The sequence below is a fragment of the Clupea harengus genome, chromosome 25, assembly GCF_900700415.2.
Source record: "Clupea harengus chromosome 25, Ch_v2.0.2, whole genome shotgun sequence".
NCBI classification, from domain to species: domain Eukaryota; kingdom Metazoa; phylum Chordata; class Actinopteri; order Clupeiformes; family Clupeidae; genus Clupea; species Clupea harengus.
The window spans coordinates 8,519,336-8,532,848 of record NC_045176.1 but is presented as its reverse complement, the minus strand read 5'-3'; the positions used below and the strand labels follow the sequence as shown (position 1 = coordinate 8,532,848).

Here is a 13,513-nt window from a genome sequence, read left to right as displayed (position 1 = left end):
GAAAACGCAGTAGTTGACGCAAGTCAGCAAATCAAGGGTCATCACACTCGCACTTTCACTGTTTGTTCTCTCGATGACGTACTGATGAATGCATGTTAAATAGAGTCTCTCTCTAGACATTATTCCATAAATGTAATGCATTTTTCATTTCCATATTTTTCCATTTCCATTCCATTTCAAAAGGCATTGTTCAGACTAATAGCTGACTATAATTCCTTAAAAAACGTTGTGCACATGCTATTTTAATCACAATATTAATTTGCTTCATTATGAAATGTAACACACTTCTTTTCTGAGCTATGCCTAAGCCCTGTTTCTATTAACTTGGAAGACTCTGATGATTGCCAATATTATTGTTTATTTTTTATTTGTGTATTCAGAGATGACGCAACTCTGAGGCTGACGTAATGTTTCACAAACATTGCCTTCTGTGCGTACATAACTTGATTAAAAAGGGCTGCCGTTCCTTGTGCTTGTGTTTTCGGGGACGTCTATTCACTTCTATCCGCAAATCATGGAAACCAATTCGCCAAACTCGGTCATTTCTCCCGAACTTGCTGCTGCTTTTCAGTTCTCAACGTCATTTTGCAGAAAGGAGGACGACAAGCCTTTATCAGACCTCGAGCCAACTGATGATGGCAGGTGTTCCTTAGATACCCAGAAAAGTAATCTTAAAGACCGACGAAGAGCCAAGTCCCTACCTGTATCCGCTGAACAGGCGTCTCTTTTCGAGAGCTGCGCAAAGAAAGTACAGTTTGCAGACACATTTGGGCTCGACTTGGCGAATGTAAAGCACTTCAGTGTAACAGAGGATCCACACGTCCCTTCCAAAGTCTTCAGCAGATTGAACAGCTACCCCCTTGATGACAAACAGGACAATGCCGTCGATCTGTGTGAGACATTTTCATCTTCTTTAAAACTGTACCGTTTGAGCCCGACTTTCGCAATGCCTGTTGATTCAGATGATTTCGACGGACGTCTCCAGCAATTTCGGGTTGCTTTGGAGAAAGTGTCTATCACTCATTTTGAAGTTAACGGTTTAATTCGAGTGATGGACATAGATTCAGTAAGGAAAGAAGTCGGAGTGAGGCATACATTCAATGACTGGATGACGTTCGTGGACACAAAAGCTGTGCTCGAGTCTCGCAAAGTTCACCAAGAACTTTGGAGTCAATTTGTGTTTACTCTCTACATACCTCCGTATATGAACCCAGGCTTCTCTGTACAGTTTGCTGTGTACCATCTTACCGATCAAGGTGACTTCTGGGACAATAACGTGGGTCAAAATTACACCCTCAGATGGGATTACACATAGGTGACCAGCAGTCACCTGTCACCAGCAGAATGTTGTCACATCTTAAAAATATGGCATATGTTTGTATGGGAATTAACAGGGAATTCATGAATTGACCATTGTCATTGTTGGCAATAAACCTAAAAAAAAAAAATCTATGATGCCTTGAAATGTACTTTTATCATGTGCCTGGGGTGTTTAGCCAAAAGCAGATTAATGCATTAACCTGGAAAAGGGAGTGGAGGGAAAAAAAACGAAACACAGTATTTAGAATTACATATTTAATAGAGATGTTGTATTACATAATCTTGACATGGACAACAAAAGATTAACATAATAATATACATTTAAATGTACACTTAACTTTTGCTATATGTATACATTGAAGGTTTGCATGTTCATCTGATGCCTATACATTAAACCTTCTCTGCTGCTGGTCCCCACCAAAACCATTGGCTCAGCTCTCAGAAATTCACGTTCCTTAGGCCCTCAACCACATTCTTCTGGGTTGTGTAGAACTGTCCAATGGTCACCTGAAAGTGCAAGAGTGTGTCATTGCAATGAGCAGGAAAGTGTTTATTTTTCATGAGGTAGAAGTGGGGGTGACAAATAAGGTTTGTACATGCCCACATCCCAGAACTATTACAAACAAGGGAAAGGCTGTGACAGATAAACTAAACTAACCTTTACAAGGAGTTTTTAAAATGTGTTCGGACCCAAAAGACAGTCAATAAAACAGAGGTTTTGAAAATACACACTGGGGATATACACCGAATTGATGAGTCTGTGAAACTGTAGTTTCAACTAGTCTGGTGTCCCACTAGACTTTGGTACTTTCTGACTAGAGCAAACATCTGGGGACCACTTGTTGACATTTTTCGATGAGAACTAAAAGTATAGTCCTTGATTATAATCCATTATACCTTTTGTTAAATTCAGATTTTTTTCTCTTTATGTTCCTCAAGCTGTCTGTTCAGTGTGTGCACTCAAAAGAAATCTCTAATCGTGCTGTCCAGGCTTAGTTCATAGGAAACAAACAAAGTGGTTTGAGCCTGAGCCACACACTATTCCAGCCAATCAATACCATTGCGGAGCATGAAAGGGAGAGGTTTATTTGAGTGGCTGTTGAGCTCAAATATCAACAACCATTCACTGTACCTTTAGCCTAAAGCAGCGTTCCTGACAGCCCCTCCTTCTCACACACACACGCACAACTTGACAAGGCACCACTTGTCTTTGTATTATTCTGTTCAATAAGACACTCCTGCAATACCAACTGTCTCCATAAGGTGGCCCCAAAGGCAAATGTACTTCTGTTGGCAGACTTCACATGCCTCTATTGTCTCTAGATGAGTATGGCATTTCTAGAATTTGTGAGGACTCTAAATTAAACTACAGTGTACCATGTACTTTTATGCAGATTACAGTGTGTATATTGTGTGGTTGCCCTATCCACTACAGTAGATGACATCTGAGGTGCCAATCAGAAATGAGATGAGTCAGCTCCTTTGTTATTTACCGTCTTTCATGCCTCAGATCTCAATCTCTGCATAATTTTTCTAAAATCCAAGTATACATCATATCCTTTGGACTGTTTAAGCAACAAATAATTAAATTTGTTCTGTGGGACGGATGCAGTTTACTCTTTCAACAAAACAGTAGACTCAAGAAGGGGTTTACTCATTTACCTGGGTAAAAATTAAACAAAAAGTAGAACTGTAAGGTAGAAAAACACTGCATTGGACTGTTACAGTTTCAAGGCCAATAAGAGGCATTATCCATGATCCCCACAAATAAGTCAGTGGCGTCCAGAAGCCACTTACCAAAGGGCATGTGGCATAAGACAGACAAAAGAGGTACAGTTTAAAATGCAAAAAAATATGTCTATAATATGTGCCGGGCTTAGAAATATATCCAGAGGCTAATCAAACTTCTTTAAATTAACAAAGGCCGAAAATGAAAGAAACCCACGTGCTGAACTGAAAATAAATCTTGTGCTAATGTAACCCAAGCATGCTTAATCAGCTTAAGGCCAGAGGCTTTGCCATTGATTGGCCTATTAATGAGTAGCATGAATAAAAACGGGATATAATGCACATTGTTCCCATTGGATGAGGTTTAGTCTCATTAGAGGACAGAGGAAACAGTGCATGGGAACAGTTAGTCCTGTGAAGAGGGGTGAGAGCCATTAATCTTGGGTGTGTGAAAGGGGGGGGGTCATTAAGACCAGGTTACCTTAGAAACCAGACACTTGATCTGGGGAATACTCAGTACCTAGGCAGAACTCTGTGCTAACCTGAAAAATGCACCCAAAGAATGCTGGAGGAGTCTTATGAGTGTCTGTAAAACTGCCGCATGATAATACATCTGAGCATAACCAACCGCTTTAGCACAGTGTTGATAGACAAACATGGCGTCAGTGGCATGAGTCGTTTCTTTATAAAGATGGCAGAAGAATCCAGTGCCAACCAGTGTATTGTTCTCATCAAATTTACAACACAACAAAATAAAGCCAAACACTGACTTAATAACAATGTAGGCTATTACACCATAGGTTGTGACTCAGTGTATAGCTGTCTTCCTACTTAAAGGGAAACTTTGAGATTTTTTTTAACCTAAGCCCTATTTTTTAGATCCTCTTGTGTCCAAACTATTACTAAGGACAAATAACGAGTGAAATCACTTCAGTATTGAGTTTGAACGCTATAACCGGCAACCACAAAACGGCTATACAGTGCAATCCTATGGGGTAAGCATCCGCATCAAAGTAAACCGCTTGTTTTCAGCACTGAAAGGCTGAAAGGATCTCTACAGAGATAGACCTGTGTCTGTTTACCTCAATAACTGTAAAGAAACTGTTGCAAATGTCTGTTTCTCCAGTTACTGTAGTTAAAGTTTCAGTACAAAATGATTAGAGAGAACAGTCATTTTCTACAGTTTCTTTACAGTTAGTAAAGTAAAGAAGTAAACAGACACAGGTCTATCTCTGTAAGGATCCTTTCCATGTTATCAGATTTATGGCTAGTCAATGGGCAACATGCATTTTTTCTAACAGCTGTTGATGTCTGCCTTAGAAAAATTATTCTGGTGTCTGTTAATACCGTGGGAGTATCCAAGGCAGAGACATGTCAACCTAATTGTTGCGGCCGCCATACTGGATTTTATTTAAAAAATGTTTAAAGGTTTTTCAGAGGCCACAGATTTTAGCCAATTTGCACAACAATTTCTACAGATGATCTTCACAAAATTAAGCCTCACAAAAGTTATTACATTTTAGATTTTCGAAACCGTTTGTCCGAAATTAGCGCCAATAAGAAATTAGCTCATATCTCGGCCAATCTGTGATTAATGGACATGACACTTGCTTAAGGTGCTTACAGCCAGGCCCTTGACATAATGACTGCTGCTTGGCCCCCTCATCACTCCTTCCAGCTATATTCAACATAATGTTTTTGAAGACATATGTGTACCTAACAGTCTGATGTTGAAAGTATGTACATTACCAACCAAATTTGCCTGCAATATCCTGACGTTGAGAACTAATTCAAATTTGTTGGTCAACTGGAAGTAGCAAAAGCGAAAAGATTTAAAAATGTTAAGGCTTTTTCTCCACCTATGTAGGTGCACCACCACTGGTTCCCACTGGTTCTCAAAGACAAGTAGAATTAATCCAGTCCAATCTTTGTCTTAATACTAGCAACGAGGACTAGAAGAGCACTATAGTGTTATACTCTGTGAGACTGACTTTGAGGATTTCAAAGCAAGTTATCTAAGTATCTTTGACTTTCTTTACAGTTAAAGCATGGTGGAAGGGTTCAATTTGGTAACACTTTTTTAACACTTTATACCTTCAACTCATTTTGAATACCGTCTTATTAATCATAAAGCCTAATGTGTGCAGTATGCTTGTGTTTTAGGGCTGTATACTCGGCCATTTTCTGGGCAAGGATAAATGATCATCTGCTGCTGTTAAGCAATCACACTTTGCACTTTCTTGCGGAAATGCATATCTAGTTGTAGCTATGCTCACCAGGCTAAACACTCAAGCATGACTTAACATATGTGATGCACAATGAGTTATAAACATCTGTTCAGCCCTCCTCTAAAAGAGCAATGACCTGACTAATATGGAAAATGCAACAACGTGGAATAGTTATGTAATTCCCCTCATTTTGGAAATACCGATAGGGAAATGACATCGACTTATTAGGGAAATAACCTCCTTACTTGTCTCTTAATGACTGCAAGACTCTCTCTGGCCTGGTTTAAAAGCACATCCAGTGTTTTAGGGTTGTCCACAGCAAGGTTCTCTCTAAAGCCATCTTTCACCCTGCGTAGGGCATACGTCCTGAGATTGAAACAATAATTACAAAAGAGGTGTTAATTAAAAGGCACCTGCTACAGCTACGGAAGTCCATACCAAGAGTTGTAATGTTATTGGTCCAAAAAGATTTTTCAGACATCTTTCTGTATGGTTTATTCCCATTCTGTAGCGTTAGGGAACATGGTGTTTGTCAGTGGAGTGAAGAGAACGGTTCCCTCCCCTACTATGGTGAATCCTACTGCTGCTTGATTGATGCCGGGGCAATAGGGCACTTATTGGCGCGGTCAACTGTGGTTGCTCCCTCCAGGGTGTGCCCCACGGGGCCAAATTGCCCCCTGTCGGCACACCTCCATGACACGGCTTAGTTAAACATGGATCAACTACTTGGAAAGCAGCAATGCTAACCACCAACATACTGGAACACCAGGAGAGCAGATAATCAACCCACTACTGACACGGATCCGCACCAACAGCGCCAATCTTATAGCCACGCAATTATGTACCAATGGTAACTTCGTTATAAAAAATGATCAACGACTTTGAAATTTAATAGTCTGGGGCGTTCGTAGACAGCATACGAATCGGCTGGAACTGTCTTTGTGAACACTAACAGGACATCTCAAAATTCTGTGACTTCTGATTAAGTGTCAATAACAAATATAATGTGACTTGATTTGTTAACCATTAAGATAACGACGTAGAAATGCTATGAAATGGCTCAAAACGTTATATTTGAGAATTATCGGCATAAATGATTAGACAAACTGAATCGGGGCAGAAGTGAAACTTTCTACAGATCTGACTTGGTAAAAATAAAGGTTTTGGACAGCGTTAAAGTAACACTATGCAACACTTTGACCCTTTTTGAGATATGGTTTTACAGGCAACTAGTTTTGGTACCATCCTCAAATTCATTTTGATAGCATATGGTCATGTGAAGGACAGATAAACACCTGTGTCTTCCCCACTAGCCATCCAGGATATGCCCTATGTAGTTCTGTGTAACGGGCTGGTACACCCTGCAAAAATGGAAGAAAAGCTTTCACACGCGTGACATTGCCAACTAAACTGCCAAAAGACCCCAACTAGTGTGTTGGCAAGCTTCTATCAGTGTCACCTGGGCTGTTGGTGATGTTTGCAAGGTTATTGCATGCCTTTTAGGTAGTTAGCTTACTAGTTTTGGAACAGAACTCCGTATTGCTGCTTTAGTCTTTTGTATTGCGTCAGATGACTGACATATCTTTAACAAAGACGTTAAACAGCTACACTGAAGCTTATAGACATTTAAGAGAAGTTAGTACGCTAACGTCAGTGCTACACTGACAACATCTCACGCTACCTCACCGACTTAGCTAGTTAGCGTAGTTTAGCAGCTAGCAAGTAATATTAACAATTACTTCGTTAATAGATTAGGCGTAAATCACAGTTGCCCAACTTGTGTCACCTAATTATTATGCTGGTAATTTTCATCTTACCTGTAGTTGTAAGAGGGGAATTTTTTGCTCTCCTTTATAAGCATCCGATAGAGGGAGAGAACTTGTGTTCGACTGGACGACGCCATGATGTTGTTATATCATGAGGACCCCAGCAATCGCATAGGGAATCAAAATATTGCCTGTATGAGACCGACTTTAAGTTTTGTATGTAGTTAAGACTACCCCACATGTGTGGTTATGCCGTAAAATCAGCGTGTTGTTATGACACCAGTATTTTTGGAACTTAAATATTTCACTATCTTCGACCTCTGCAGAGAGACCTACATTATTTGACCTCTGCAGATAGACCTACATTCACCTACTTTTCACAGCAGGAAGGATGTACTGTGATTGCAAAATAAAAGAGAAGAGATTGTAGATGCAGAGGCATTTCAGACAAAAAAAAAAAAACGGTACAAGTTTTTCTCTTTTCATCCATAGGCAGCCAGTTTCTAACATTTACAAGACAAGGGACAGGTTTACTGTTTTAAAAAATCCCTGTTTGCCTCATTTATAAACACCAATGTTGTGTCACATTCAGTCATAACCATCTGGTGAACTCAGACACTTTGCTGAAGTGACTGCAGAGGTGAATAGGAGTACAGACACAGATCCACACAAGGGGAACAGCATGCATTTTCAACGTCCTTACTCTTCAGTGGTGTAAGAGAGGGGTGGTGTGACATTTCCTTCCTGTATCTACTGTTAATTCCTGCTGCTTTCAAAGTCACCCTCACAAGGCTATGAGCATCCTTTGGAACACATCAGGCCTACCTGCTGAAAGTCTGCTGACATGCTGTGGGGCATACTAAGAGTGTACAAATGGATTATGAATATCTTTCAAAGTCAATCTTTGAAAAAGACTTTAATCCTATTGCTAATTTCTAAGGTTGTCTGATAACCACATGGCTTATTATGTCTCTTGCAACTTGACAGTATGAATTCATTGAAGTTAATTATTTATTATGTGCTTTATGTGACTACACAGGTCAACCTTGAATGACTTGTCTTTGTCATCCTCTACATGGAGTAGAAAAGAACATTCTTTGTTGAATATAGTTGGACATTTGGTCAGACAAATCCCTTCAGATGACCTGGATGTTAACATTCCTAAAAGTGGGGAACCAATATTGCTACTGGTTTCTCAACATGAGTTTGTCAAAGAATCGATCTAGTACATCTTAATAAAGCTATGACTGGAGTGTATTTTACACATTTCATTTTCTGTCACCAGAGGGGAGTATTTTGCAGGAGCTGAACAGGAAGCAAATGTAGTGTTTTACATGCACACACCATTGGCTCTATCTTTGTGAACATCAAATTATTTTTGCTAAACAGATTGGTTTGAGTCTACGTTATATAGAAACATAAAGGAAATCATGCTCCCTCACAAAACATCAATTCTCACATTAGTTTAAGAAATAAGGATCAGTGAAAGTCCACGATTTTACAGCTATCCCCGATTTATGTAGTCAAAGTTATGGTTTAAGATATCCCATGCCTTCATAACTGCTTATGGTTTTTTATCCAGTTTCAGTCATTTTGGAGAGACAGAGACGGAACTATTCCTCTCAGCGATACCATTGTGTGTTATTGCATAACGGTAGTCAAGGTTGATTTTTCACAGCCAGCAGCCTGTGCCTTGAGTTCATAAGGCAAAAACATATGTAAATATCTGTTACGAAATGACTGACCAGAAGCTAACTAGAATTTTGTCCCATCTGTTACAAGGGACCTAATTTCAAGAACATTGTATAGGCAGAAGAGAATTTAATCTCTCATCTCTCATACAGGCACACTATATGCACACTATGGTTTTGCTCAAATATACATGTGGACATCTGTATTTTTTCAAGACAGACAGGCATGTGTGTGTGACTGACTCCCATGGCATTTGTGTGTGTGTGTGTGTGTGTGTGTGTGAACTGTTTACATTTATAACTCTGCCTTAGTTTTATTTGCTTTCTAACAATATTTTTGTAGACTTTATCTGGTTACTGTGCCACTGTTTACTCATCTATGGTTTTTATCGACTAAATGTAAATGTCACACGTAACAGATAACATTTGTTCCCAAGAGAGACTCATGAGCAATTTATGCAAATCTCTGGTGTCAGGGATGTTTCAGAAATGATGATGAGGTTGCGTCAGTAATTGGCAGTGTAATTAACTGACACTTGTCATGTGCTCCAAACAACCGTCATTAATACCCACTTTCCCTGTTTAAAGGCTTGTTGAAACCACAAGCAATTACAGCAGCAGCTATTGTTTCTTGTCTGGGGCTTTAATATTTCCCTGGAGGATACTAGCTGAGGGGAACGGAAGTCACCCAAAACTGATGGGTGGGTTGTGTGGCAGTGTGGGCGTAGAGGACTAAGGGTAAGGGTATGCGAGACAGGAAAGGTAATAATAACAATAATGTTGAGATCTTGAATATGAGGTGAGAGAGAGAGAGAGAGGGAGAGAGGGAGAGAGGGAGAGAGAGAGAGAGAGCATTGAAGCCATTGCAACCACTACCACTCATTAAGGGGCGGTGTGAATACTTTTGGCCCAGATCTGAGCGTGGCTGACAGCAGGGCTCCCTTGGGTGTGCCCCAGCATTCTCTTGAACCATATGGGACCCAGAGTTAATGACCCCCCAGCATCACGCTTTTGTACCCAGGAGCACAGAGGATGAGAGGGAGGGGGGAAGAGCACCGGAGGTCGCAGGCAGGGTTTTCTGTCTGCTGTGGTGAGTCTTAAGTACCTCCTGTCAAAGCAAAGAGGCAGCACTTCAGTTGGTAAACATAGTTTGTAAATAACCCCATTTCTGTAATGATTCTAAAGAAGACATGGCTCAGTAAAATGAATTATTATTGCCTTTATTTTTTGTGGATTTTTATTGCCTCGTATTGTACTTTGCTTTGAGGGACTTTTATTCTTTAAATGTCGTGCCTTGCTTTAGTTAGTTCATTGCGTACCAGACACGTTAACAAAGACAGAAAGATAGTGATTAAATAAAGATAAATATTTGATTGCTTTAGCACCTTCCGAAGAGGCACAAGGTCAGTGTTCATCGAAATATTACATTGTTAATGTGAGTTAATGTCTTTTGAAGTGATTTGGGACTGTAATAAGACTTTTGTCACTATCTGCTAAGTTAATTCACCACATTGAATATGCTAGGTTAATACATGACGCTGGCTAGCTAGTTAGTAAAGGTTATTTCCCTTACTCTGCCTAGCTCTTACGGTGGTTGGTTTATTCTGTAAGGAAGGATTTCAATAAATCAAGACGACCATCAGTCAAGTCTTGACCATCTATCGGGGGGATGCTACAGTAAAAGCTTGGCCTGCACCTGCTTCATCGAGCTGCCTGCAATCCAACGACGGTACGGCGCGTGAGTTGAAGCAAGTGTGATGGTCAACGGAAACGGTAAGGAAAGCGCAAGGTTAAATGCAATAGATGAAGTAAAGGAACCGATAAATAAGCTACAAACAGAAATACAAGAAAATAGAGGCTTACTACATCAAGGTAGGAATTACAAGAGCGAATTGAAAGTAAGGAAAAACAAATAGCTGAACTTGAAAATGAAATGGATAATGAGGATGAGGAAGTAGTTTTGCCGCGTCGTACAGACCGACCTCCAAAACCTACAGAGAAAATGCTTGCATAACAAATAGAAGAATTAAATAAAAAGGAAAAACTTTTGCTCAGCTTATATGAACAACGGAAAAATCAAATCAGAGCCTCCAGAGAAGATTTAAAGAAAGACATATAAGAGTGTGAACTGGCTGCTATGGCAGATTAAATTGAAAAAAGAATAAATGAAATAATTAAACTTTATGACGAACTAAGATAGAGAGTGACACCATCCACTGAACTTAGAAGGAGAGTTGATGCGTGTGAGGCTGTATCAAAGGACATTGTGAAAATAATCTTAGAGCGTATATCAGCAATAGATGGAGAGTTCAATGAAGAGAATGAAAGGCGGCGTCTTCCTCGGCTCTCAAGAGCAGGATCGTAACTACTTCTGATTCCTGTGGTGGAAAGACGGAGATGCCAACATAGCCTCAGGATTACCGAATGAAAGTCCACCTTTTCGGCGCAGTGTCGTCCCCTGGCTGCGCAAATTATGGGCTGAAATACTAAGCCAATGAGAACAGACTTTCGCACCCAGTAGGATCACAGTTTGTAGCAAGGGACTTCTACGTGGACGACGGACTCACAAGTACGAACACGGTGGAAAGGGCCTTTCAGTTGGCATAAGAAGCAAGAGACATATGCGCCAAAGGGGGTCTCTGTCTCCACACATTTGTTTCAAACAACAAAGCCGTTCTACAGAGAATACCTGCATCGGAAAGACAAAGACAAAGGATTTGACTTTCTCAGACACACAGGTCGAGCGAGCTCTCGGAATCCACTGCAGCATACAAGGGGATAGTTTCAGATTCAACAACACTTTAGCAAACCAACCAGGGACACGTAGAGGCATGTTGGCTACTGTAGCCTCCATATATAATCCTCTTGGCTTCCTGGCGCCATATGTTCTTACCGGGAAGAAGATCCTGCAAGAAATGTGCCGTCAAGGTGTTGGCTGGGACGACCCCCTACCTGAAATGCTGAGGCCACGGTAAGAGAGCTGGCGAAGTGACTTTGCAAGCTTGGAAAAGATCAACATAGCTCGATGTTATGTACCCGTCAATTTTGGAGAAGTCATTGAAACACCAGCGGATATGTACAGTGCTCTTACCTGAGAGTCAAGAACCAAAGAGGAGAGATTCACTGCTCCCTAGTGACAGGAAAGGCCTGCGTCGCTCCCACAAAGCTAACGACTATACCAAGGCTTGAATTGACAGCGGCAGTAGTCTCAGTTACTGTCAGCAACATGCTTAGAGAACAGCTTGGCTGTGCTAATGCAAAAGCGTACTTCTGGACAGACTCCAAGGTAGTGTTAAGCTACATTAACAACAACGCTTTCATACATTCGTCGCTAACAGGGTCCAGAAGATCTGCAATAGCACAACCGCCCAGCAATGGCATTATGTGCCCACCGATAAGAATCCTGCAGACGGCGCAACCCGCGGAAGAACAGTGAATGACCTGCTCAGATCCGACTGGTTCTCCGGCCCCATGTTCATGTGGGAAAGTGAAATACCCACACCAGAAGACGTGATACCAGACCTGGCGATAGGAGATCCAGAGATCAGAAAAGCTCAAACGCTGCAGACTTCTGCATTGCAGGCCTCAGAACTCATCAGTATTGCAGACAGTCTGTCCAAATTCTCGTCATGGTCCCGAACCATCCAAGCGGTGGCCTGCCTTGTGCTACAGGCGAAGAAAATCAAGTCAAATGTGCCCTCCGCAGTGAGTGACTGGAAATGTGCAGAATGTGTCATAATCAGAGATCTGCAGAGTCAAACATATGAGAAAGAAATTCAACAGTTAAAGAAAAGAAATCAATTGACTAAAAATAACAAACTTTACCAACATCCCATTGTCATTCCAAAGGCGCATCATGTCACGAGGCTGATAATAGCTCACAACTACGAAAAGATAAAGCATCAAGGCATTTGATTGCGTAAGGAAGGATTTAGTATAGTATAGTATACTTGCAAATGTACTGTGCATTATGTCCCTTTCTCTGTCTTTGCACATACCCACTCCTGCTTGTCATTGTTTGGCAGTGGGCCCAGTATGTTTGTCCAGGGACAGACGGAGACTAGAAAACAAGGTATGTGATGCAAACGCTCAAGGCGTGTTTTACTTGGATAAATCAAAAGGCCACGATGGGCAAACAAGGCAAAGATCTCAGGACTTAGAGTACACAGTACGTAGCGTCTTGCTATTCACAAACAATATCACACAAAGACAAAGGAAAAGTCCAGGGCTTAAATAGAAACCCACTAAATACATAGGCTACAGGTGAGAACTAAACATGGAGGGAAATACTAAACACTGGGGAGGATGAACGGACTGGAGTAGCATATGGTGCCGGAGCAGGAACCCGGACTGGAGCAGGAACAGAGGAGCGTGTTGCAGAGGCTGTGACACAGACATGCTAGTGGTACAGGAGGGATGTGGACAGAACTACAAGCTCAGCCCCTTCAGTCCCTCTGCAGCCCCCACCCCCATTACCACATGCTTCAGTGCCTGTCAAGCCCAGGGTAAATATTAGTTTTGTCTGGTGCTTCTTTCCAGCCTTGTTTCTGCAAGGAAATGAACTGATGTGCATAAATTAGAGGGTGAAGAAAGGGCTCAATCATATATTCATATTTGTTGATTTTTACTGATTCATTATTTACTAAATAAAATGTAATCTCTCGTTCAGGTTATAAAAATGTTCAGTGAAATATATGAATGATTTTAATAATTTTGTACAGTTTGGGTTTTGTCAAAATGTATACCAAAATAAGCATTTTACTACCCAAAATGTCGGCAA

The 13,513-nt window shown here is 40.9% G+C and overlaps 2 protein-coding genes across 2 annotated transcripts; one reads left to right on the top strand and one right to left on the bottom strand.

Moving 5' to 3' along the window:
- Window positions 1-139: 139 nt before the first annotated feature.
- LOC105900611 (protein phosphatase 1 regulatory subunit 3G) lies at window positions 140-1,553 on the top strand. Its single transcript, XM_012827951.3, has one exon. It carries the CDS (start codon window positions 515-517, stop codon window positions 1,313-1,315), a length of 801 nt encoding a protein of 266 aa, XP_012683405.2. The 5' UTR covers window positions 140-514; the 3' UTR covers window positions 1,316-1,553.
- A 7-nt stretch (window positions 1,554-1,560) lies between these two features.
- lyrm4 (LYR motif containing 4) lies at window positions 1,561-7,218 on the bottom strand. Its single transcript, XM_012827953.3, has 3 exons — window positions 7,094-7,218; window positions 5,522-5,642; window positions 1,561-1,827 (listed from the first exon to the last, which is right to left on the bottom strand). Exons 1-3 carry the CDS (start codon window positions 7,177-7,179, stop codon window positions 1,759-1,761), a joined length of 276 nt encoding a protein of 91 aa, XP_012683407.2. The 5' UTR covers window positions 7,180-7,218; the 3' UTR covers window positions 1,561-1,758.
- Window positions 7,219-13,513: the final 6,295 nt, after the last annotated feature.